Here is a 23,195-nt window from a genome sequence, read left to right as displayed (position 1 = left end):
GCAAGGACCTGGGTTTAAGCCCCTAATCCTCAGCCGCAGGGGGGATGCTTCATGAGCAGTGAAGAAGGGCTATAGGTTTCTCTCTCTCTCTCTCTCTCTCTCTCTCTCTCTCTCTCCCTCCCTCTTAAGCTCCCCCTCTCCTTTCAACTTCTGTCTCTATCCAAAATAAATAATATTAATAAATTAATTTTTTAGAAAAAAAAGAATTTAAAAAGAAATTATTAAAGCAGTTACACAGGGTGAGACGTCTTAGGTTCACTTTGATTATACTAAACTCCTGATACTATTTCTTTAACTAGTTTAAGTAAAAGTAGTGATAATACCAGGATGTTAATCTGTGTAGGTTATTATTAAGAAGTTGGTCTATTTGACATCACAGTGGCATCAAAATAATGTAGATATAGCTTTATTTTATGCCTTGCTATAGAGAGATTTGGGGAGTGGAACTAAGGGTTGCTCAAAATCAAATTTTAACAGCTAAGGGCCAAGCCACATAAGAAGAACTTGGGTATGTTACATTCTGGTTTTAATTCATTTTTTAGGATGTTCTAATGGAAGTTATGAAACATACTGATTCAATCTAGCAGCTGTCTAAAAGCAAATGTAACATGATACTTGTGAAAGTATATTCCTAAATAAAGAAGGAGGATAAGACACATGTCCCTGGTGATATTACTGGTCTAGTTCTGAATTTCTTTTTTAAAAAGCTATTTTATTTATTTATTCCCTTTTGTTGCCCTTGTTGTAGTTATTATTGTTGTTGTTATTGATGTCACTGTTGTTGGATAGGACAGAGAGAAATGGAGAGAGGAAGAGAAGATAGAGAGGGGGAGAGAAAGACAGACACCTGCAGACCTGCTTCACCGCCTGTGAAGTGACTCCCCTGTAGGTGGGGAGCCAGGGACTAGAACCAAGATCCTTATGCTGGTCCTTTTGCTTTGCACCACATGCGCTTAACCCACTGCGCTACCACCTGACTCCCTCGCTCTGAACTTCTAAAGTGCCTACTTAGGACAAAGACTGCTAAGAATGGAAGAAGAGCTGATGTGCTTAGTAGCTTTCCCACAGTATTTCTTCCTATAGCCTACCTGTCCACTCTTATACGGCACAAATTATTGCCACTTGTCTTGCTGCCTATGACAGAGTTGACTCGAGTTGACTCTAAAATAAAGGGTAGGCCAGTGATGGGAAAAAGTTGTAGCAAATGCTACATACTTCAAATTTATAACTAATTAGTAGACTAGTTTGATTTTAATATGAAACATATTCAAATTTGATTTTTAGTTATACCTATTTCATGTTTTATATATTTTATTTATTTATTGGACAGAGAAATTGAAAGAGAAGGGGGAGATATATACAGACACACATGCATATGTAGAGAAAGAGACATTTGCAACACAACTTCACCACTAGTGAAGCTTCCCCCCTGCAGGTGAGGACTGCTTGAACCCAGGTCCGTGTGCACTATAATATATACACTTTACCAAGTGTGCCACCACTAGCCACTATCTCTCTTTTTTATATATAATAAAAACTAATAGTAAAAAAAAAAGCTTTCACTTTCTTAAGAGTATTCTGGGTTTAAAAAATGGACAAAACAGTATAACTAACATGATAAAAATGTTTTCTTCTTTAAATGAACCACAAGACATACAACTTGCATAGAAGAATCATGGTTCTGTTTTTTGTATATTCCCTTGTTTCTGGTTTTTCTATACAGGTAGGTGTGATACTGAATGTATTTAGTAAGTGGTAAAAACCAAAAGCACTAACTAGTCGGTAAGAAAGCCCTCCCCATTAGCTGTCCTGATCACAAATGTACTGGGACTTGACAACAGAACATATGCTTAGAACAGTAATTGTACTATATAACACGACCAGATATGTGATATGGAACGACACTCAATCTTCACTGTTAACTCATTATTTCTCTCTCTTTTTTTTAAAAGAGAGAATATAATGCTCAAAGAGGCTTTTCCATTCATCCTTTTGAAAGGTGATAAGGAGCTTTTAACAACATAGAAAGTTTAGCTGTAAGCATTTATATGTGAAGATATTTCTAATGTGTCTTTTGCTTAAAACTATCCATAAAATATCTCTAAAATTAATTACATAAATCTTGAATAATGCCTTCTCAGATCAATCTCAGACAGACATGGTTAGATATCTGAATTCATAATGACCACTGGATTGGAATATATCTCTAAAATATCAAATTTGATTTTAAAAAATCAATTCCTGGTAACCACATAATTAAAGGCTACCCCAAGAATTCCTTTGCGCTCTCCCATGTTGCACAGTTACCCAAGCATACTGATATCAATTTATGAACTATTTTTCTGCTCTCCATAATGTAACAATGAAGAGAGATTCTTGGAGAAACCTTAAAATGTTGCTTCAATTAATTTGGGTTTTCTGTTGGAAATAAAGAGTTTCCAACTGCAACTCATCAGAGCTGGCTGGAGATGGGGGTACTCCAACTCACAGCTTGAAGTGATAAAATGTCTGGCTCTTTGTCATAAATTCAGAAATTCTCTTCCTGCTACTTCTGGTTATGGCTATTTATGATGTGAAAAAGAAATTAAATTCCCTGGGAGTAAAATGTCAATCATCTTCTCTAATCTTGGTTAGCAAGATACTCTAAATATAATAACCTGTCTAAAGCAATACAATAGATACAGGCATGATTTCCATGGGGAAGGAAATAGGAGTGAAAGAATCAATATCATTGAGTTACATTAAGATAAACCGTCACAGGCAAGAATGTGGGAAATTAAGATATGCTTCCAAAATAATCACTCACAATTAGAGTGTGGACTGTTATAGAAAAGTAGAAATGAACAATTCTTTTATATGACTTCTAGCATATCTACCTCCCCTATAGAATACGGATTAGATTTAAGAGTGACAGGTGGTTACAGAATACAGATAAATAAAATCCATGAGCTTGCAAAAAGAAGGAGGAGGAGGAGGAAGGAAAGGAGGAGGAGGAGAAGAAGGAAAGAGAAGGAAGAAGAAGGAGGAAGGAGGAGGAGGAGGAGGAAGAGAAATAGTGGTAGTCAAATGGTCTTGAAAACAGCTGTGAGGACTATGGTGGTTATGGGGGTGAGACACAAAACTCCCTGCTATTTGCAATGTGGTACTACAGCCCTATAATCATAGAATCTTATAGAATTATTAAATCAACTATAAAAAGTATAATAAATAGCACAACCCAATACTTGCTACTAGGTCAAGTGGTTAATTATTTTGGAAAAATATATAACCAAGTACACATAGAACTGTATGTAGAACTTATACAGCAAAATAAAATCCACAAAGTTTAGGATTTTTTTCTTTCTTTTTTTTTTTTTTTCCTCCAGGGTTATTGCTGGGCTCGGTGCCTGCACCATGAATCCACCGCTCCTGGAGGCCATTTTCCCCCTTTTTGTTGCCCTAGTTGTTGCAGCCTCGTTGCGGTTATTATTGCCATTGTTGATGTTGCTTTTGTTGTTGGATAGGACAGAGAGAAATGGAGAGAGGAGGGGAAGACAGAGAGGAGGAGAGAAAGATAGACACCTGCAGACCTGCTTCACCGCCTGTGAAGCGACTCCCCTGCAGGTGGGGAGCCGGGGGCTCGAACCGGGATCCTTACGATTTTATTTTAGTAAATTTAAACAATATAAAACTTCTTATACTGAAAAATTAGGTAAATATCTTGCTCTCTGGATAGGAAAGGGTTTTCTAAAATGTAAAGTAGTTGAAGATATAATAAAAAGACAAAAAATTTAGTAAGCACATTTAAAGACTCGACTATTTCAGAAATGTTCAAACAAAATTGATACCAAATATTAGACTACTTCAAATGTTATGACGGAGTTGATGTTCTCAAATCCATGAAGCATTTAAACTACTGTTATAAAAATGAGATGCCCAATAAAGAACTGAAAGTAAAAATTAGTGAAGAAGTACTGCTTTATCAGCAATCAAAGAAAAATGAAATTGATTATGATAAGGTATTACATAAGTAAAAAAAATAATAGAAATACATAATGTTGGGAGTCGGGTGGTAGCACAGCGGGTTAAGCGCATGTGGTGCCAAGCGCAAGGACCAGCAGAAGGATCCTGTTTCAAGCCCCCAGCTCCCCACCTGCAGGGGAGTCACTTCACAGGCAGTGAAGCAGGTCTGCAGGTGTCTCTCTTTCTCTTCCCCTTTCTGTCTTCCCCTCCTCTCTCAATTTCTCTCTGTCCTATCCAACAACGACATCAATAATAACTACAACAATGAAAAACAAGGGCAACAAAAGGGAATAAATAAATATTTTTTAAAAAAGAAATACATAATGTTGACGACCAGGGTACTACAAGTTAGCTCTGGTGTTTTGCTGGTCTTACTGCAAATTGGTACAACCAATTTAGGAAGAAATTTAACCGTACATATTAGGTAGTTAAAAATATTAGATATCTAAACAGTTAATTCCCATTCTAAACATCTACCACCTAGAAGCATTAAGAGAAGCCTGGGAGATGTCAGAACAGATAAGGCATTGGATGACATCAAAGCAAAAGACTCTGGGTAGGAGGGGAGAAAGGAGGCGGCTTCGGGGGGGGGGGGAACTTTGGGGTGCTGGTGTATGATGGTGGAGTGAGCGGTTTGCAGCGGTTCCTATCATAGGATGATGAGAAACTGTAACCATATGTCAAAATTATTCTGTAAACCATTAACCCTCCCCCAATAAAATGATAAAAATAAAGTAGAAAATAAAAGGTATTAGACTCTTAAGCATGGGTGCCTGAATTCAATCGTCAGCACTGCATGAGCCAGTGATGTTGTTTTATTTCTCTAATAAATCTTTTTCTTTTTAAAGTAATAGAAAAGCAAAGATTTATGTGATCACAGATTCATCACGTCACTTGCAATTAAGAAATGATTAAAATAATTTTAAAAGTATACAAGCCAGAAACCGAACACCTGATGCTATTTTTATATTAATAGCATGTAGCAATTAAGGCTTAAATAGAGGGGGCTGGGTGGTAGTGCAGCAGGTTAAGCGCACATGGCACTAAGCTCAAGGACCGGTTTAAGAATCCTGGTTTGAGGGGAGTGACTTCACAGGCGGTGAAGCAGGTCTGCAGGTATCTATCTTTCTCTCCCCTTCTCTGTCTTCCCCTCCTCTTTCCATTTCTCTGTCCTATCGACATCAATAACAACAATAATGACTATAACAAGAAAAATAACAAGGGTAACAAAAGGGAATAAATAAATAAATATTTTTAAAAAAGAATCCTGGTTTGAGCCCCTGGCTCCCCACCCGTAGGGGGTCGCTTCACAAGTGGTGAAGCAGGTCTGCAGGTGTCTTTCTCTCCCCCTCTTGATTTCTCTCTGTCCTATCCAACAACAATCACAGCAATAACAACAACGATAAATAACAAAGGCAACAAAAGGAAAAAAACAGCCTCCAGGAGCAGTGGATTCGCAATGCAGGCACCAGGCACCAGCAATAACCCTGGAGACTTAAGTAGAAAATGAAGAGAAAAAAGAAGTCAGCCCTGGGGATTTACTTAAATTCTAGGTGTGACTTAAAAAGGAAGAGGGGCAGAACCATAGGAAAAATGAGAGAGGGGGGGGGGGAGGGAGAGGGAGAGGGAGAGGGAGAGGGAGGGAGAGAGAGAGAGAGATAATAGTCAACCCTTTTCTGTGACCTTGGGAAAACCACTGAACTTTCCAGTGGAGGGGATGGGGACACACAAAACTCTAGTGATGCGAATGATGTGGAATTGTAACCTTGTTATTTTGTAATTTTGTAAATCACTATTAATTTTTAAAAAGCCTGATACATACCACTGTGTGAATTTGGTCAGAAGTACTTTGGATTTTCCCATTTACTTTGTTTTTACCTGAAAAAAGAGGAAAATGCATATTCATTCTTTTGTTTCTTAATCTAAATGACCATTAAAAAATATCTACAACTTCTGTTCCTTTTAACTTGGGCATAGTACTTTATAAACTATAATTTCAAATGATTCCAATAAAACTTGAATGAAGAAGTAAGAAGGAGAAAACCCAGGGTTCTCTGAAGTATTTATTTCCATTTCTACTGGACGAAGTTTTCTTCTCTGCAAGTTTGTACATATCATTGGTTTGTCTAGTTGGTGGCTTAGTCAAGTATTGTTTACAAAACCAAGAATTGATTCTACAGAAATGGCAAGACAGCTCACTTGGATAGTGCATTTCCTTTGCCATGGGCATGACCCAGGTTACCTAGAGTGGTCACAACAAAATGAAACAAAATACTACCATGAATAATGAATGGTTATCAAGGGAGGCACTAAAGTTCGTTTCTTTGTAAACCATTCACTGTAAGTAAACAAGCTCAAGACAAGATTCTGAAATATCCGTATAATAAGCTTTTCACTTTTCTATAATTATTCTGTTTAATTTCCTGTTCCACAGGATGAAAACAGAGAAAACAGAGCTCTGCACAAAATCTGGAATGAGCAAGCACAGATAGCCCTACAACATAGAAACTGACCTGTCAAAGAAAGACCATGCTGAGAATATAGAGAAAGTGGCTAAATAAATTGGGAGAAGGAGCTTAATTGTTGAGGAAATAGATCCACAGTAAAAGATTTCATTCAAATTTTAGATAACAAGACAAGAGAATGCTTAAATATAAGTAAGATAATAAAAATTCACTAGGAAGGATTGGCCTCATATTTCTGTGTAAGTCAACTATTGATATAACATCAAAAGAAAGGACTCTGAAACATCAATTTTCAATAAATCCTGTTGGCATTTTATCAAATACTAGATGGCAACTAATCCTTGTGGTACTACACAACTAATAGCATAAGTGAAAAAATTATAATTAGGGACAAATTACAGAAGGCTTACTGAAACAGTTCCAAGTACTTACTTCCAACAATAGTCTTGTGATTAAAAATCTTACTCCAAATTCCACCTTCTGTATTATCTTTCACTCCAAATTCATAAACGGTGTTGGGCTTTAGATTTTCCACAATTGTTTCAGTGGCTGGACAGAGCTGAAATACCCATTTCTTTTCCTTATCCTTTTCTCTATAACGAATTGTATAGAATCTATTGAATAAACAAGAGATACAGCTTAAAAAAGGAAGATTCAGAATGTTATCTCAAGGTTGGGTTCCTGGTTATTAAACAATCTGTCCTACGTTATACCTTACTGCCTTTCAGCCACCAAGTTGCACGTGCTACTATGATTCCATCCTGACTTCCCTCGGCAGATGACCTCACCAATGTGTACCATAGTCTCACCTGTGCAGAGCCCTATCCCACTAGGGAAAGACATAAACAGGCTAGGGGTATGGATTGACCTACCAATGTCCATGTCCGGCGGAGAAGCAATTACAGAAGCCAGAACTCCCACCTTCTGCATCCCATAAAGAAATTTGGTCTATGTTCCCAGAGGGATAAAGAATAGGGAAGTTTCCAAAGAAGGGGATGGGACACAAAACTCTGGTCATGGGAACTGTATGGAATTACACCCCTGTTATCTTACAATTATGTTAATCATTATTAAATAACTAATAAAAAATGAGAGAGAGATTGAGTAGGGGTAGATGGCATAATGGTTATGCAAAGAAATTCTCCTGCCTGAGACTCCAAAGTCCCAGGTTCAATGACCCTGCACCTCCATAAGCCAGAGCTGAGTAGTGCTCTGGTAAAAGGGGGGGGGGGGTTGGAGGGGAATGAGAGAGAGAGAGAGAGAGATAGAGAGAGAGACTGACTAAGGAGGTGGGGAGAAACTGAGGAGAGGAATTTCTTTTCATAGATCACTTCATGGAAGAAATGATTTGTAAGACTGTTGATGTTGCAAGAGTAGAGTTTCACATCTCCTCCAACACACCCTCTACCACCTTGTCAAGGAGAATTTGTTACATCAAAAAAGGCTGCTGAAGAAGTATATGTATATTTAAAGATTAAATTTAATTAAGATTCTTATTCATATCTATGTTTTATACTTCCTAATCCCTGTTACCAAATTTCTGTGTTTACTTTTTTTTCATGTATTTGTGTGTAAATGAAAAATAATTTACAAGAAAAAAATTGCAGCCAGATAGTAAATAACAGTGATAAGCACCACCATTGTTATTTTTCATTAGTGATCTGGCAAAATAAAGAAGCATCGACCTTTGTTTATATGCATGTTCTTAGTGAAATAAGTAAATCAGAGCTATTCCAATGCTTAAAAATTTTTTTGTAGTTCATCATAGATTCCTATCTACTTTAGAGACTATATTCAATAGTCTGTTTCTGTTCAGATTAAAAAAAAAAGATACTGAGGCCCAATATTTGAATTGTATCATCAGATATTTAGAGTTGAGCAGGATTTCCCTGACAAACTAAATGATAGGGGTTTTTTTTCCTACTTCAGAAAACATGAAAAAAAAAAAAAAGATCTGAAAGCATACTTTATATTCTATTTGCAGTTTAGGGGACCAACAGTATCAGAGTCCCAGACCTCTCAATTCTATGACTGGCTACTTTGCATAATGAAAATTAGAAAACACTGAATGTCCTTTTCCTCTCCAATTATTAATAGGACAACAGGTCATGATGTAATTTCATAAATACAGAATCGAGCAATTTCAGAATGGCTAAAATCTTCCAAGCACATGCTTGGTGTGCTAGAAACATTATTATTATACATTGTAAGAGTCTAAGATACATCCAGGATTGCATTTCAAGGGCAGAATTCCTTGTAACTATTAAAAACAAATGCAGAGCAAAAGCCAAGTAGGGATACAAGAAAAATTAAAAAATGCAAATTTAAGATCACTGTTACATATCTACATAGAGATTCACAACATTCATAAGTACATATGGCAAAGGAAAAGCCACACAGTTTATGCACCTTTGTCACATGAGATAGTTCCTAAATATCAGCTCACTGAATTGCCACAAAGGCATCATAATTAGTAGACACTAATAATATCATTTTATAAGTGTGAGTAACAAATGAATTACAGAAAGATTTTGAGATGTCTATCTTGCTGGTGACTTTTACTATTAACAGTTGTGGGGCCAGAATAAAGAGAAAGATTTCTTTGACTCTATGTTCAACAGCCACAACAACAGATGCAACAGGTGCAACAGATCAGGAAGGAAGTCTGTCACCACTGTATACAGTAAAAAGAATGAATGAACCAGAGAAACATGTTTCAATGTGGATAGATTTTATAGACAAAATATTCAATCAAAGTAACAAATTGCAGCATAGTGTACTTAGAGGCAAATTACTTATATTACAATCATATCATTTACATGATGGCACTCAGATAAGATATATTACCACCTCTTATTTGTGGAATTACAAAGGAGCAGTAAATATTAGAAAGTTTTGTATAAACACACACACACATGTGCTTCCAATTGAGCAAAACCTTATAAACATGGAAGTGTTTTAGAGGTGGGCTAACCAACAGTTAAGTAAGTATTTTAACATGGAATAAAGTAATAGCTGTTATGTATAATAATGAGAACATGTGTTTGTTTTGAAAGCTTAGGTTCCTTCTTAAATTTTAACACCTCTAAAAAAATTAGCAGCTATTTTTTACTCTCTTCCTAACAAAATCTAATGAACCAACATTCAAGACAACTGCTTTTATCAAAAGCTTTAAACAATCTCTCATTTACTTGTTTAAAATATTTTCTGGACTCCATTAAGTGCCAGGAACACTTTCTTAACAATAGAGAAACTATTAACCCAGATCTCCAGAAATGAAACCAGGAATGAATACATCATTTGTGAACTCACTGCAAAATGAAAACATAGAGCCCCTTGTTCAAAAAAGATTAAGCATGTCAAGGCAGTGACAGGAAAGCACTGAAGCAAGTGTGGGCCCTTTGTGGGGGAGGGGGGCACAAAGGCACAGGTACCATGTCTCACAGTTTAGGACTTCCTAAACACAGAGAGCTGTCTTCAGCCCATTCTCTTAATAGTAACAAACCACAGAAATGCTTGAAATCATTACTTAGCTTGCTTCTTTCTCATAAAAGTTGCTCTCTATGTCCCTATTCCAAATTTGTAAAGTCAGAATGAAGGAGGCTGCTCCAGCCAAAAAACCTAGTAACTACTGAGAACAAATATTATAGCATGTTAATCCTTTGTGGCCCAGTGAAATATCAACATTGATTTATGAAACATGTTTCTTGGCTAATGTGGTTCATGGAATTTTTGTTGTTGTTGTTTTACGACTTCCCAAGCTGTTAAAGAACTTTAGAGAAAATGTGAGATGCCAAATCAAAGCAGGTGGACTAATGCAATTATGTTAGAATCAATTTCTGAGGTCCAGAATAGCTTGCTCCACCCTGGAGGAACCTCAGCTAACAAAACTACCAAACGCCAGATTATAGGCTTTTCAGCAAGCCTGATATCATGTCTGCTTAGAACTAAACTGGGGCAGAAATGTTCTGCTCTAAAAACTTCAGATGTCAAAAAATAGTTGATTTTTTTTCTCTATTTTGATCACAAAGTTTTTCAAATACTCTTTCTTCTATCAATTTTTGCAGGAAAAGTATATGCACAGGCATATTTTCTAATCTGGCTAACTTTACCCTCATCAACATTTGCTTGATCAATTACTATATAAGACAGGCAAGCTGTAAAATTTAAAAGTAATGACTTAGTAAGATTGTATAACTGTCTTAACTTTTACTTTATTTTAAAGCAAAATATAGACCTTATGGTAATAAACGGTGTTTTACAGCCTAATGCAGGGCAGGCACTCTGGAACTATTTGTGGCTGTCTTGGTGCTCAGAGGGTTATCCTAAAATATAGAGTATTAGAATGTAATTGCTCTAAACAGCTAACAATTCAGTCCCCCAAAAATACGCAAGATGGTTTTTTTATAATAACACCTAAAATTCAGGTGGTGCCGGCAATAATACCTCAAAAAGATTTTCATGTCAGATCCTCTATAGAATTATAATGAGCAGAGCAATAATTATTAGAGAAGGAGAAAATAAACGAGAAGTTTTAAAAGTCTATTAATCAATGACAGAATCAGGCAAGTGGCTTTCAGCACTTCTCAACTGTGCCTCATAGTGGCGTGGAGGACTGAACCTGGCACTCCAGATGTTCAGGTGTGAATGTCTTTGGCATAATCATTATGCCATCTCCCCTACACAAGACAAATTTTCTGAACTATTTTCTAACTTCCTCTCACCACACACAGCGCCTAAATCCCTACAATTTGGCATATAATTTGTTTATATTGCAAAACCTTATGATCCAGTTCAATGATTTAATTCTCCATGAAATTCATAAGTACCTTGAAAGTCTACTCATCATTTCACTCATAAGTGAAATACAGAAATAGAAACACACAAACTTGAAAAGAGGAAAAATACATATGTATAATCAACACATAGCTAGGACCTTGGGAGAATTGTGGTGGTGATCAATGAAAGAGGGTGAGAGCACAGAATTCTGGTGGTAGAAGTGCTGTGGAGTTCTAGCCCCATTATCTCAAAATCTTATAAATAATAACTATTAAATCACTAATAAAAATTATATTTAAAAAATCTACTCATCATTTTTCCCAAATATGTTCCTATTTCTTTTGACTTCAGTTCCATTCTCTCTTCACGTCGGGTCAATGTGCAAGTTGAGTTACACCTGCCTGGCTTCTTTGGTCCATGTCCCTTTTCTGTTTCTAAACAGCACTTAGCAGGACTTTTTTTTTTTTTCAAATAATTTTATCAGGGGGGTAATTGTTTCTAGTACCGTTATTGACAAATGGGTACAATTTCTCATCTCCTTTTGACAGATGTCTGCAAAACATTCTCTGCCCAACGTAGGTCTCTTTTCACCATCATGCACCAGGAGATGGAACAGAGGAGATTTAAGCCCTCACCAGACTGGCTGGATGATTTTAAAGGTGGTGGGTGCTATCAAAATTTTGTTGTTGGTATTCACCTTGTTTATTTTCATTTATACATTTGTTGAAACCTACTATTACAAAACATGAAGCTAGGCTCTGTAGGAGATGTACCAACAATAGGATGAATGCTTTATCTTCAAACATGAGCTCGCAGTAAGTACATTGATGGTGGATGTGCATATGAATACAGTAAAAGGAAATAGGACAAAAAGGAGGTGCTGAGGAACTTTGATTTGTGCCACTCTCCTCAATCTCCTGTCATACTCAATTTACAAAATGGATAGACAGGCTGCACTGAAAATCCCATCCTAGTGATATGACTAGGATTTAAATCTCTTGTCAGGAGCATGACTCATGCCTTGAAACAGATTTTTGGAGAGATTCTATGATTTTTACTTGGCAGCAAGGGATTGATAGAGATTCATTAGTAGGTGAATAAAGGTAAACAATGATGAAGAAAGGTGTATTTATCAGCAGTGGAAGTTTAAAAAAAAAAACAGAGGAAGGAATTTCTATATGCCAGAGTCCAGGTACAGGATAACAAAGAAATTTACTGTAAAAAAAAAAAAAAGCAGAAGTGCACCAAAGTTATATAGATATATATAAAAGTATATATATCTATATATCTATATCTATATCTATATACTTTTTTTTAAACCAGAGCACTGATCAGCTCTGGCTTATGGTGGTACAGGGGACTGAATGTGGGACTTCAGAGCCTCAAGCAAGAGAGTCTCTTTGCATAACCATTATGTTATCTATCCCTGCCTTGTTATATATATATTTATTATTTTTAAATTTTTTGCCTCCAGGATTATCACTGGGGCTTGGTGCCTACACTACGAATCCACTGCTCCTGGAGGCTATTTACCCCATTTTTTTGCTGCTCTTGTTGTTACTGTTATTGCTGTTGGGTAGGACAGAGAGAAATTGAGAGAGGAGGGGAAGACAGAGGGGGGAAAAAAGATAGATACCTGCAGACCTGCTTCACTGCCTGTGAAGTCATCCCCCTGCAGGTGAGGAGCTGGAGGCTCTAACTAGTATCCTTATGCTGGTAGTTGCACTTCATGCCATGTGCGCTTAACCCACTGCATTACTGCTAGCCACCTTATATATTTTTATTTATTGACAGAGATAAATTGACAGGGATGGAAAAATAGAGAGAGAGAGACAGAAAGAAAGAGAAACAGAGAGACTTGTAGACCTATTTCACCAGTTGTGAAGCTTTGGAGCTGCAGGTGGTGGCCAGAGGCTTAAACCTGGGTCCTTGTGGATTGTAATATGTGGACTCTAACAGGTATGACACAACCCAGCCCTTACATTTCTATAAAAGAATCCAGACTGGTCTCCTTATGTGTGCCAAGGAAATTACAGATAAAAACTGAAAGTAAATTTTTAACCTTGAGAAGTAGGGTGATAAAGTGATTTTTTAAAAAAGTCTTTTAGTAGTTTAGAAAATAAGAACTTAGCTTGAATTTGAACAGTTGGCCAATAACTGGCCATTCTAATGAAAGTATGCCATCGACAACTAAAAATAGATTCACAAAACTCAGGAAGTGAGTCAGGGCAGAAGTTCAGCACTGGAAGTCATTTACATCTTTACCATTCCCGAGGTCTTCTATAGAATGACAACATCAGTAACTCCCAAGAGCTTCAAAAAATCAAAACTCTCAGGTTCTTCCTCAGGCCTATGGAATCAGAATCTACATTTATAACTGCTTTTTTTTTTTTTTACATGAGTCACAGACACATCATAGCTGAGAAATTATTCGGCTCTACATGGAGGTGATAGTTAATGACATGGCACAGCTGATCTTAGTAGTATATACAGATGAGAGATCAAAGAATAAAATTCTATCTTTTATTTGGGAGGTAGAGTAAGAAGAGAGAGAAGATAATCTAAATTAAAATGTCAGTGAAAGGGCTTAAGAATAGGAGACTTGCTAACAGTTCTAGAGAGATTAAAAAGATTAAGAAATCCCCAATACAATTACTTTAAAAATGAGTAAGAATTGAGAAAATTTTACTAGATTTAGCAATTTATTGATTATTGGTGACCAAAAAGGGAAATTTTAATGAAATGGTATAAAGTGAAAGGGGAAAACATAAGACCAAGGATAATCAGAAATCAAGAATGTAAGAGCTGATCATTCATCAACTTCAAAGGGCATGGTCACCGAGTAGTAGTGCTGAAATATTACTCCAAAGATCAGCTAGATAAAGCAGTAAAAGAATGACCTGGGACTGCACACTACAACAGAAACTTCTGAAGAAACTGACTCAGTCACAGATAAATGCAGTTATGCATGGATAGGGATAAGGAGAAATTCTCGACAAAAGAAACATTTTGAGCTGGTTTTTCACTGATGGGTCTGGCTGCAGGCTACCAGCTCAAGATGTCATTGAATCCAAAACAGCCCACATCAACATACATAGTAAAACTATCAATCAAGGACAAGAAAAAAGTATTATAGGCTTCTAGGGAAAGAAAGAATCCAACAGAGAAGTAGAACCATTAGGCTTTCACTAGATTTTTCATCACAAACCCTCTAGACAAGTATTAAAAGAATTGTCAACCAAAAATACTCTATCCTGCCAAATTATCATTCAAGTATGGGGGAAAAGAGCAGATCATTCTGAGGAATTTTAGAATTATAGAAGAGATATACAAGCACCTTAGAATATAGAACAGGATCAACAAAAGACTTTGGTTTGGGGAGAAGAAATCCTGAGCAAGTTTGCAAGCAAGAGATGGGCACCAAATGGTAGCGAAGGGGGCAGATGTGAAAGGATATGTTTATAGAGTGTGAGTAGGGATAAGATTATAAACACTGTCTAAAGTTAGAAGTATACTCCTTGGGAAAAGAAGAAAGGTAAATCTAAGAGGAAGAAAACATGAGTTGACAGTGGATAGTTGAAATCTCCTTAGCATTGTGAAAACCAAATTGCATTGGCACTAGAAGAGCCAGGATAATAGGTGGCCTACCAGGATTGGAATTGGGGGGGGGGGTAGAAATTGTTATGGAGGCTGAGAGACAGCTCACCTGGTAGAGTGCACACTGTCATGCATGAAAAGTGGGTTGGAACCCCTAACATCACTTGGACATATCATGGCTAATACAAAGGGAAGTTCTATGAATGGTGGAGAAGTGGTGTGGTGTCTCTCCTCTTCTACCTCCTTCACTCTTTCTGTCTGAATTTTTTTTTTAAAAAGTTTGCCCAGAGCAATGGTATTAAAGATGAAAATTCACTATGAGTATTAACAATAAAGATATTGATATGGGTGCTTCCCAGAGACAAAATATAACTCAAGATTTCATTAGCTATGTAAAGGTGAAGGAATTTAAAAATTGAATTTTAAAATTAGGGAAAGTAGAATTATATACTTCAGAAAATAATGACATATAAAATATTTCAAGAGAAAAATTTGCTCAATTTTGCATGTGAAATCTGGAGTAATGCTAGATACAAATGTGAAAAAGTTTACAGTTTACTCTTTATTCAGAATATTATTTACTAAGGGTGGATTATGCCTGAGATGCTATTTTGGGCTTTTGGAGATAATGATGGTTAGGTCATAAGCAGTCTCTTCATCCTCAGAATTTAAAGTTTACATAGCAAAATAAATGAGTAATAAGGTCTTGGGCTTAATTAAGAGGTAATAGTGACAGTGTCAATTCCTTATAGAAATTGAGGATAAAAAGGAAAGGGAACAGCATGCTCAGTGCCAGGCCAAAATTAGGTTTTCCTCATTTTACACTAAGAACAAATAATATAAAATGAAAGAGTCAGAAAATGTGAAAATGATTTATAGACAAGTCATAAAGCTGCTTCTTCTTTTTTTAAAAAATAGGCTGGCAAAAGAGAGAGACCTAGAGTAAGCTTGAATGCCTTAGCAAATTGGAAATATGGAAAGGGAAAAAAAACAGCTATTATTGGTGAACTAAATTTTGGTTTAAATTATGTTTTACTATTAATTTGGACCATTTGGGAACATTTTTTTAACCTCAAAAATATTGAAGACAAATGTGTACATTCTTCTACTCAAAATCTATTAGGGACAAAAAATGTACATTGTGTCTTCTCTCCAACATGAACTCAGAAAAGGATTTTAAAAACATAAGAGACCTATTTGCACTCTATGCAAATTGGAATAAAAATGAATGCCATGAAATTTGATATGGTGATAGGCCATTAATAGTTCCAAGCTTACAACATAGGAAACCAAAAAGACAAGGTTTCTTACTGGCAACTTACAACTCAATTACTATGATATAAAATCCAAAAATCAAAGTATAAAGAAAAGAGGTTTTCTGTAAATCATTTGTATTTGCAGAGGATAAATGTAGCTGTTCAAATCAATGTAAAGGGACCTTTTTAAAATCACAGACACTTTAACAGTGTCAAACACTAGAGTTCAGTAAAGGAGCAGGATACCACTTAGAATTCCTGTAGGAAACTAAGACTACTCAGTCCTCTGTAAGAAATTCTTGAAAGACAAACTTCAACTGTGTTAATCTTTAAAATTTCAAGAGGCAGTTCAGCCCTACAGCTACTATTGCTTAACTGAAGTTACTGAATTATTTTAAATTCTAACAGCATCTACATGATTCGATGAGGGCAGACTTCTTCAAATCTGCTTCCAATTATACTAATATAGACTTCTGCTGAGTTTATATGGGTGCCTGTAATATGCATAGTATTTTCAGAGTTTTCCCTAAGACTTTTTTGTTTTTTTGTTTTCTTTTACTCAACCCTCAGGAAGGCTTGAAATGTCAGTTCTTTGTTAACTGTATTAGCTAGGAGAATGGAGGTATGAATAAGTGACACTCACAAGGACTCCACATGTTTCTTTTTAACCATTACTGGATAGCATGATTCTCCCACTCACTTGGGTTTGGAAGTTTAAAGCATCTTGACACATCACAGAATGAAAAAAAATTACTCTAATTAATATTTTTGAGTATTGTGATTTAAGTGGCATGTCTCTATCTATTAGATAAACAGAAAAGCAGAGCCAGACTGTGCACATGGGGATGAGGGTGTGGTGCATGAGATCTAAGCCCCCTAGACTATCTAGTCAAGTAGCTGGTGAAAATCCTAGCCCCACCAGCTCACATTCCTCTTCTTCACTATAGTCATCATTTCCTTTGGTTTTCAAGTCACAGCAACACCCATTATTTGGATAGCACACTGCTTTGCTATGTGAGCAACCCAAGCTCAAGCCCAGTCAACAATGCACTGAAGAAAGCTTTGGTGCTATAATTTCATTACTTCTCTTTCTCACCTTCTTTGACTCTATCTGGGAAAAAAAAAAAAAAAAAAAACCTAAAAAATGACAAAACAAAGTAGTCAGAATTTTTTTTTCCTGTGAAGAGGTCAGTAGAACCAAATGAAGGAAAGCCTTGAGGAGAGAATGATTTGTCAGTTGTGCTTTATGAATATGGAGGATAGAACCTCATAGGTTTATCCAAAATGTTGAGTAATCACTAAAATCAGTTACATTTTGTATCAATGCCAAATTTACTCCCTTCCTTCCTACTTTCCTCTCTTCTTCCCTTCTCCCCTTCTTTTTTATTAAATAACTTTTAAAAAAATGAAAGAAAAAAAAGACAATCTACAAACATTTATTTTTCTAGTATTGGCACCCTGAGCCACTCCACCAAAAACCTGGAATTATCACAAGAAAGCATGTTTTTCAAGAGTCCATTTTCCAAGCAAAATAAGTTATGGGTTTAGTGGTGGGTAAAGGAGAATATTTCAGATTCTTTGAAACATCTCAAAATTATTTGTTGAAAAATTTGGTTTTGGCAATATCCTCTAAATGCCTTTTCCCAATAACTTCTTCAGACTATGGACATGTGAAGGAAATTTGATTTGTTTTTTCTTACTCTAGATTTACTAATCAAAGTCATATTTGCAGAACTTATAAACATTTTAAAGGTCTTCCTTTTCAGTTCAATTTAACAAATATAAACAATTAAAAACATGTCAGGAATGTAGCCCAAAAGTACATGAGAAAGTGCTTGATAGTCTAAGTATGAGGGAAATGCATATCGGAAGAATAACGCAGGACAACTATAATAGAAAGGCTAAACTGAACATGGTAGCAACATAAAATTGTAGTGAGAGTATGGAGCCACCACAACTCAAATACTTTGTGTGAGAATTATGAATGGAAAAGTTAGGTGAAGAGGGAGGGATGGAGGAAGGGAAGAAAAAGGGAAGGAAGAGGAGAAAAAGAAAGAAAGAAAGAAAGAAAGAAAGAAAGAAAGAAAGAAAGAAAGAAAGAAGGGAGGGAGGGAGGGAGGGAAGGAAGGAAGGAAGGAAGGAAGGAAGGAAGGAAGGAAGGAAGGAAGGAAGGAAGGAAGGAAAGAGAGAGAGGGGTTTAGGGAGGGAGAAGAAGGAAGGGAATGAGAGGGTGAGGGAGGGAGGGAAGGGTTTAAATATTCGTCTTCTTGTGACACAGAATATCTATCACTAAATTGAATAGAAATTAAACAATTTCATTGTTTGGATAGAATATAGAGAGTTTTAAAAACAAATATTGCATGAGTGGATGTATGGCAGTAATTTAAAAATGTACTTAAGGTTAGGGGAAGTAGTTTAATGGTTACGCAAAAAGACTTTGATGCCTGAGGCTCCAAAAGCCTCAAGTTCTATGCCTGACATGAGCAGTGCTAAACCAGAACTGAGCAGTGCTCAGGTAAAAACAGAAAGAAAACAAACAAAATATACTTTTCTTAATTTGTTTCATGAAGCCTGTGTTTTTTCCTCTGCCTTTGTGTTTTTCCGGTTTTACAAGCCAGTGATTTACAACAGAATCATTTGGAGGACTGGCTAAAATACAGAATACTGGGTCCCAACCTAGGAATTTCTGATGCAGTAGAGGTACCTAAGAATATTTACTTTTGATGCTGCTGATACTGCCTGAATTGGACACCAGCCTATGAAAACTACAGCTTGTCTCAGTTCAAAGATCTGTTCTTTTCCAACCAAAGATCAACCTTTCCAAAGTCTACTCACCGTTTCTAACTGCCTTCAGCTATATCATCCTTACGTTTTATTACACTTCTTAAAGAAACCCTCTACTTGCTTTTTATTTTTCCCCCTCCAGGGTTGTTGCTGGAGCTCAGTGCCTGCACCACGAATCCACTGCTCCTGGAGGCTATGTTTTTCCCTATTGTTGCCCTTGTTGTTGTTTTTTAAATTGTTGTGGTTATTATTATTGTTGTTGTTGTTGTTGATGTTGTTGTTGGATAGGACAGAGAGAAATGGAGAGAGGAGGGGAAGACAGACAGGGGGAGAGAAAGATAGACACCTGCAGACCTACTTCACCGCTTGTGAAGCGATCCCTCTGCAGGTGGGGGGGGGGCGCTCCAACCAGGATCCTTACACAGGTCCTTGTGATTTGCAGCATGTGCACTTAACCCGCTGCACTACCGCCCGACCCCCTCTATTTGCTTTTTAACATTCCTTCTCTTACAGCTTATTCTTTGGGAAAAAATATTTGCGTATATATTTTTTAAATATTTATTTATTTATTTATTCATTCCCTTTGTTGCCCTTGTTGTTTGTAGTTATTATTGTTGTCGTTGTTTTTGGATAGGACAGAGAAATGGAGAGAGATGGGGAGGACAGACAGGGGGAGAGAAAGATAGACACCTGCAAACCCGCTTCACCGCCTGTGAAACAACTCCTCTGCAGGTGGGGTGCCCGGAGCTCAAATCGGGATCCTGACACGGGCTCATGCGCTTTGCGTCACGTGCGCTTTACCCACTGCGCTACCGTCCAACTCCCTGCACATATTTTTTATTTAGGTAGGGTAAGAAACCTTCTTCCCCTTGCTCTCAGAATAGACTGTACAGCTAGTAAATAGGTGATATAATGCTAATGCTCCTGGTATTTATATATTCTTCTAATGTCTGTAGAGATACTATAAAAGCAAGCACTAATTTCCATCACAGTGAATTACCTGTCATTGGGACAGTGACTTGGCAATGTCCAGTCATGGTGTGGGTTGATGAGGAAACCCCAGGACAAAAAGACTGAGCTTGGAGTCAGGGTGCCAACCACCAGCTGGAGAGGTTTACGAGTGCGTGATTTACCTGTGGAGGTAATAGAGAGCTGAATTTTGGTAATATTTAACACGTTTTCTTAAGTTGGGTAAAATGCATAAAGATGACTTAGCAGGATGATGGATAGTAAAAATATCAAGCTCCTTTCAATATACTGCACAGATATTACTGACTTGGCCATGAATTAAGCATGAATCAAATGAAATGATCTTTATGAGATTAATATATGCATGTTTAAGTGCATATATTTATACATGCATACAAAGTGCATTCAGTTATACATAGTTCTTATTTTCTTGTGAAACTCAGATGAATATGGAAGGGGTGACTAATACCTGTGGAAAAAAACACACATAAAAGTGTGTGTGTGTAGGAAAACACACCCACTATTCCTTTCATGAAAAAAATTAAAGTTGATTTTTCTTCTGAGACATGAGCTAGAATGCAATAATATCCAAGAAAATAAATTAAAGCTTTCAAGTATGCAGGGACACAAACTTTTGCACTTGTAAATAGTTAAACTGCAAGGACAGAGGATGGTGAAAAAGAGGAAACCTCATTAACCATGAAAGTCAACATAGGTTCATTAAAAATAAGTGGCAAATAAAGGAAAAAATCCAGTAGGAGAGTGTTTTATAAAATTAAAACAGAACAGAAAACATATCTTTATTGGGTTCTCTCATTACACGAGAATATGATGTTTGCTATATGAAGAGACCTGTGCTATCTTATTCTAAAGCATTAGGAACCAAATAACAAAAGGGCTTATGCCCTTTGTAAGATAGGTAGGTAGATTAAGTGGAAACCTCACAAATTTAGTGAGGTTACCTGAACTAAGTACACTTTCAAATTCCTTCAAGCATGTTGTTTTCATTAAATATAACTCGTTATTCCAATAAAACTCATCTTAGACCAAAAGAAGTAGTGATAAGCTTTAATTTTTTTGGATATTATTTATCCTCATAGTTATATAGTTGAATTAAAAAACATGAAATAATCTTAATAGTTCTTGTTTACTTGGTTGCAAATAGACACTCATATTTCTTGGTTTTCCCCCATATGATTGTGACTCTGAAAGTCCAAGTCTAGCCCTCAAGGAGATCAGATCAGAATTCAGGCTGGAGATGGCCCAGGAAGTGACACAGTGTGTTGAGAATTGGACTAGGGAGCACGAGTTCAATCTCCAGTATTACATATGCCAGAGTAATGCTCTAGTTCATACTCTCTCTCCCCTTCCCTTCTCTCTTCTTCCTTAACTCCTCACACCATACTTTCCATCTCATTAATACATACACATATTTATTAATAAATATAAATATATGTATTTATTTTTTTGGGTAGGGGGCCAAGTGGTGGTACACCTGGCTGAGCACCCATGTTAAAATGTACATGGACCCAGGTTCAAGCCCCTGGCCCCCACCTGCAGGGGGAAAGCTTTGTGAGTGAGGCAGTATTACAGTTGTCTCTCTGTCTCTCTCCCTATCTTCCCCTTCCCTCTTGATTCCTAGTTGTGTATTTCCAACATATAAAGATAATAAAAATATTTTAAAAAGAAACTAAAAAAATATTTTGGGGAGGGGGGTCTGGTGATGGCGCACCTGGTTCAGCACACGTTATAATGCTCAAGGATCCAGGTTCAAGTCCCCACTCCACACCTGCTGGGGAAAGCTTTGCAAGCGGTGAAGCAGGTCTGCATGTCTCTCTGTCTCACTCTTTATCTCCCTCTTCCCTCTTGATTTCTGGCTGTCTCTATCCAATAAATAAATTAAGATAAGGGAGTCGGGCAGTAGCGCAGCAGGTTAAGTGCATGTGGCGAGAAGCTAAGGATCTGGTTTGAGACCCTGGCTCCCCACCTTCAGGGAAGTCGACTCACCAGTGGTGAAGCAGGTCTGCAGGTGTCTTATCTTTCTCTCCCTGTCTTCCCCTCCTCTCTCTATTTCTCTCTGTCTTATCTAACAACGACATCAATAACAACAAAAATAACTACTACAACAACAAAAAAAGGGCAACAAAAGGGAAAACAAATATAAAAAATATTTCAAAGATGTGTCAACAACTGTACTGTCAACCATTATTCCCCTATAAAATGATAAAAAAAAATTTTTTTAAAGATAATAAACTTAAAAAAAGATTTTTGGGTAAGGGCAGTTTTTTTTTTAACCTGAGTGTTCTTGATAATGCCTTTTTGCACTTGAGTTATTTTTCACTATAATGTAATGCAATGATCCCATTTTATAAATGAAAACCTGTGGGGCCATGTTAAGCAAACACATTATAGTGCGCAGCAAGAACTCAGGCTCAAGCCCCTGGTCTCACCTGCAGGGAGAAAGCTTCATGATTACTGAAGCAGGGCTACAGGTATCTCTCTGTCTCTTTTCCCTTCCTCTCAATTTCCCTCAGTCTCTATTAATAAAAAAGTAAATTAAAATAAAAGCAAAGGAAAAACTAACCCCTCCTCTGAATTTCAAGGGAGCACAAGTACACACTGAGGATTATTAATCAAGACTCAAATTTATGTTTCTTAAAATTGCAGTCTCATTCTCTTTTAATTACTTCATTGACTTAGTTTATAATATCTGAAAATAATATCACTTAGAAATGAACAGTATTGGGCAGAGGGTAGATAGCATAATGGTTATGCAAAGTGACTTTCATGCCTGAGGCTCCAAAGCCCCAGGTTCAATCCCCTGCACCACCATAAGCTAGAGCTGAACAGTGCTCAGGTTAAAAAAAAAAAAAAAAGAAAGAAAGAAAGAAAGAAAGAAAGAAAAGAAATGAATAGTGTTTTCCTTCCTCAAAGGACCCTAAGGCTTACAGCCATCACATAATTATTTCACTACATTTGGATCTTAATACAAAAGGGTTAAAATGATTCTGTAATGAAAAATTACAGTGGATGTAAATATAAAATGATTAATTAGATTAGCACCTAATTAATCATTCTCAAATACAGATTACATAAACAAGAATTCTATCTGTTGCCTAAAAGGAAAGGTGGGGGCATCATCCTGAGTGAGATGGAATAATTTCCTGAGCTCGTCACCAAAAAGTGAAAACATGATTTCTAAGTCAATATTGTACTATAGAATCCCAAAATGAAATAGAACAAACCCACAAAGTATGACTAAGCTATTAGTCACTATTTCCTTATACATGTTTGTATATTTGGATCAAGGAGTATTTCAAAAAGAAAGGAATATTTCAATGAA

At 36.6% G+C, this 23,195-nt stretch overlaps 1 protein-coding gene across 20 annotated transcripts in view; it reads right to left on the bottom strand.

Annotated features, from left to right (window-relative positions):
* The window catches only part of ABI3BP (ABI family member 3 binding protein), a 234,530-nt gene that overhangs the window by 126,908 nt on the left and 84,427 nt on the right, over window positions 1–23,195 (bottom strand). For all 20 annotated transcript variants that reach the window (XM_060198467.1, XM_060198449.1, XM_060198451.1 and 17 more), the window contains exons 4-6: window positions 19,884–20,016; window positions 6,900–7,081; window positions 5,825–5,880 (exon numbers count right to left, since the gene is read on the bottom strand). In XM_060198467.1, coding sequence (XP_060054450.1) covers window positions 5,825–5,880; window positions 6,900–7,081; window positions 19,884–20,016 — 371 coding nt within the window. The remainder of the gene's footprint in view (window positions 1–5,824; window positions 5,881–6,899; window positions 7,082–19,883; window positions 20,017–23,195) is intronic.

This window comes from Erinaceus europaeus, chromosome 9 (assembly GCF_950295315.1).
Source record: "Erinaceus europaeus chromosome 9, mEriEur2.1, whole genome shotgun sequence".
NCBI classification, from domain to species: domain Eukaryota; kingdom Metazoa; phylum Chordata; class Mammalia; order Eulipotyphla; family Erinaceidae; genus Erinaceus; species Erinaceus europaeus.
Note: the sequence above shows the minus strand (reverse complement) of the source record. Positions and strands in the feature narration are given on the sequence as shown.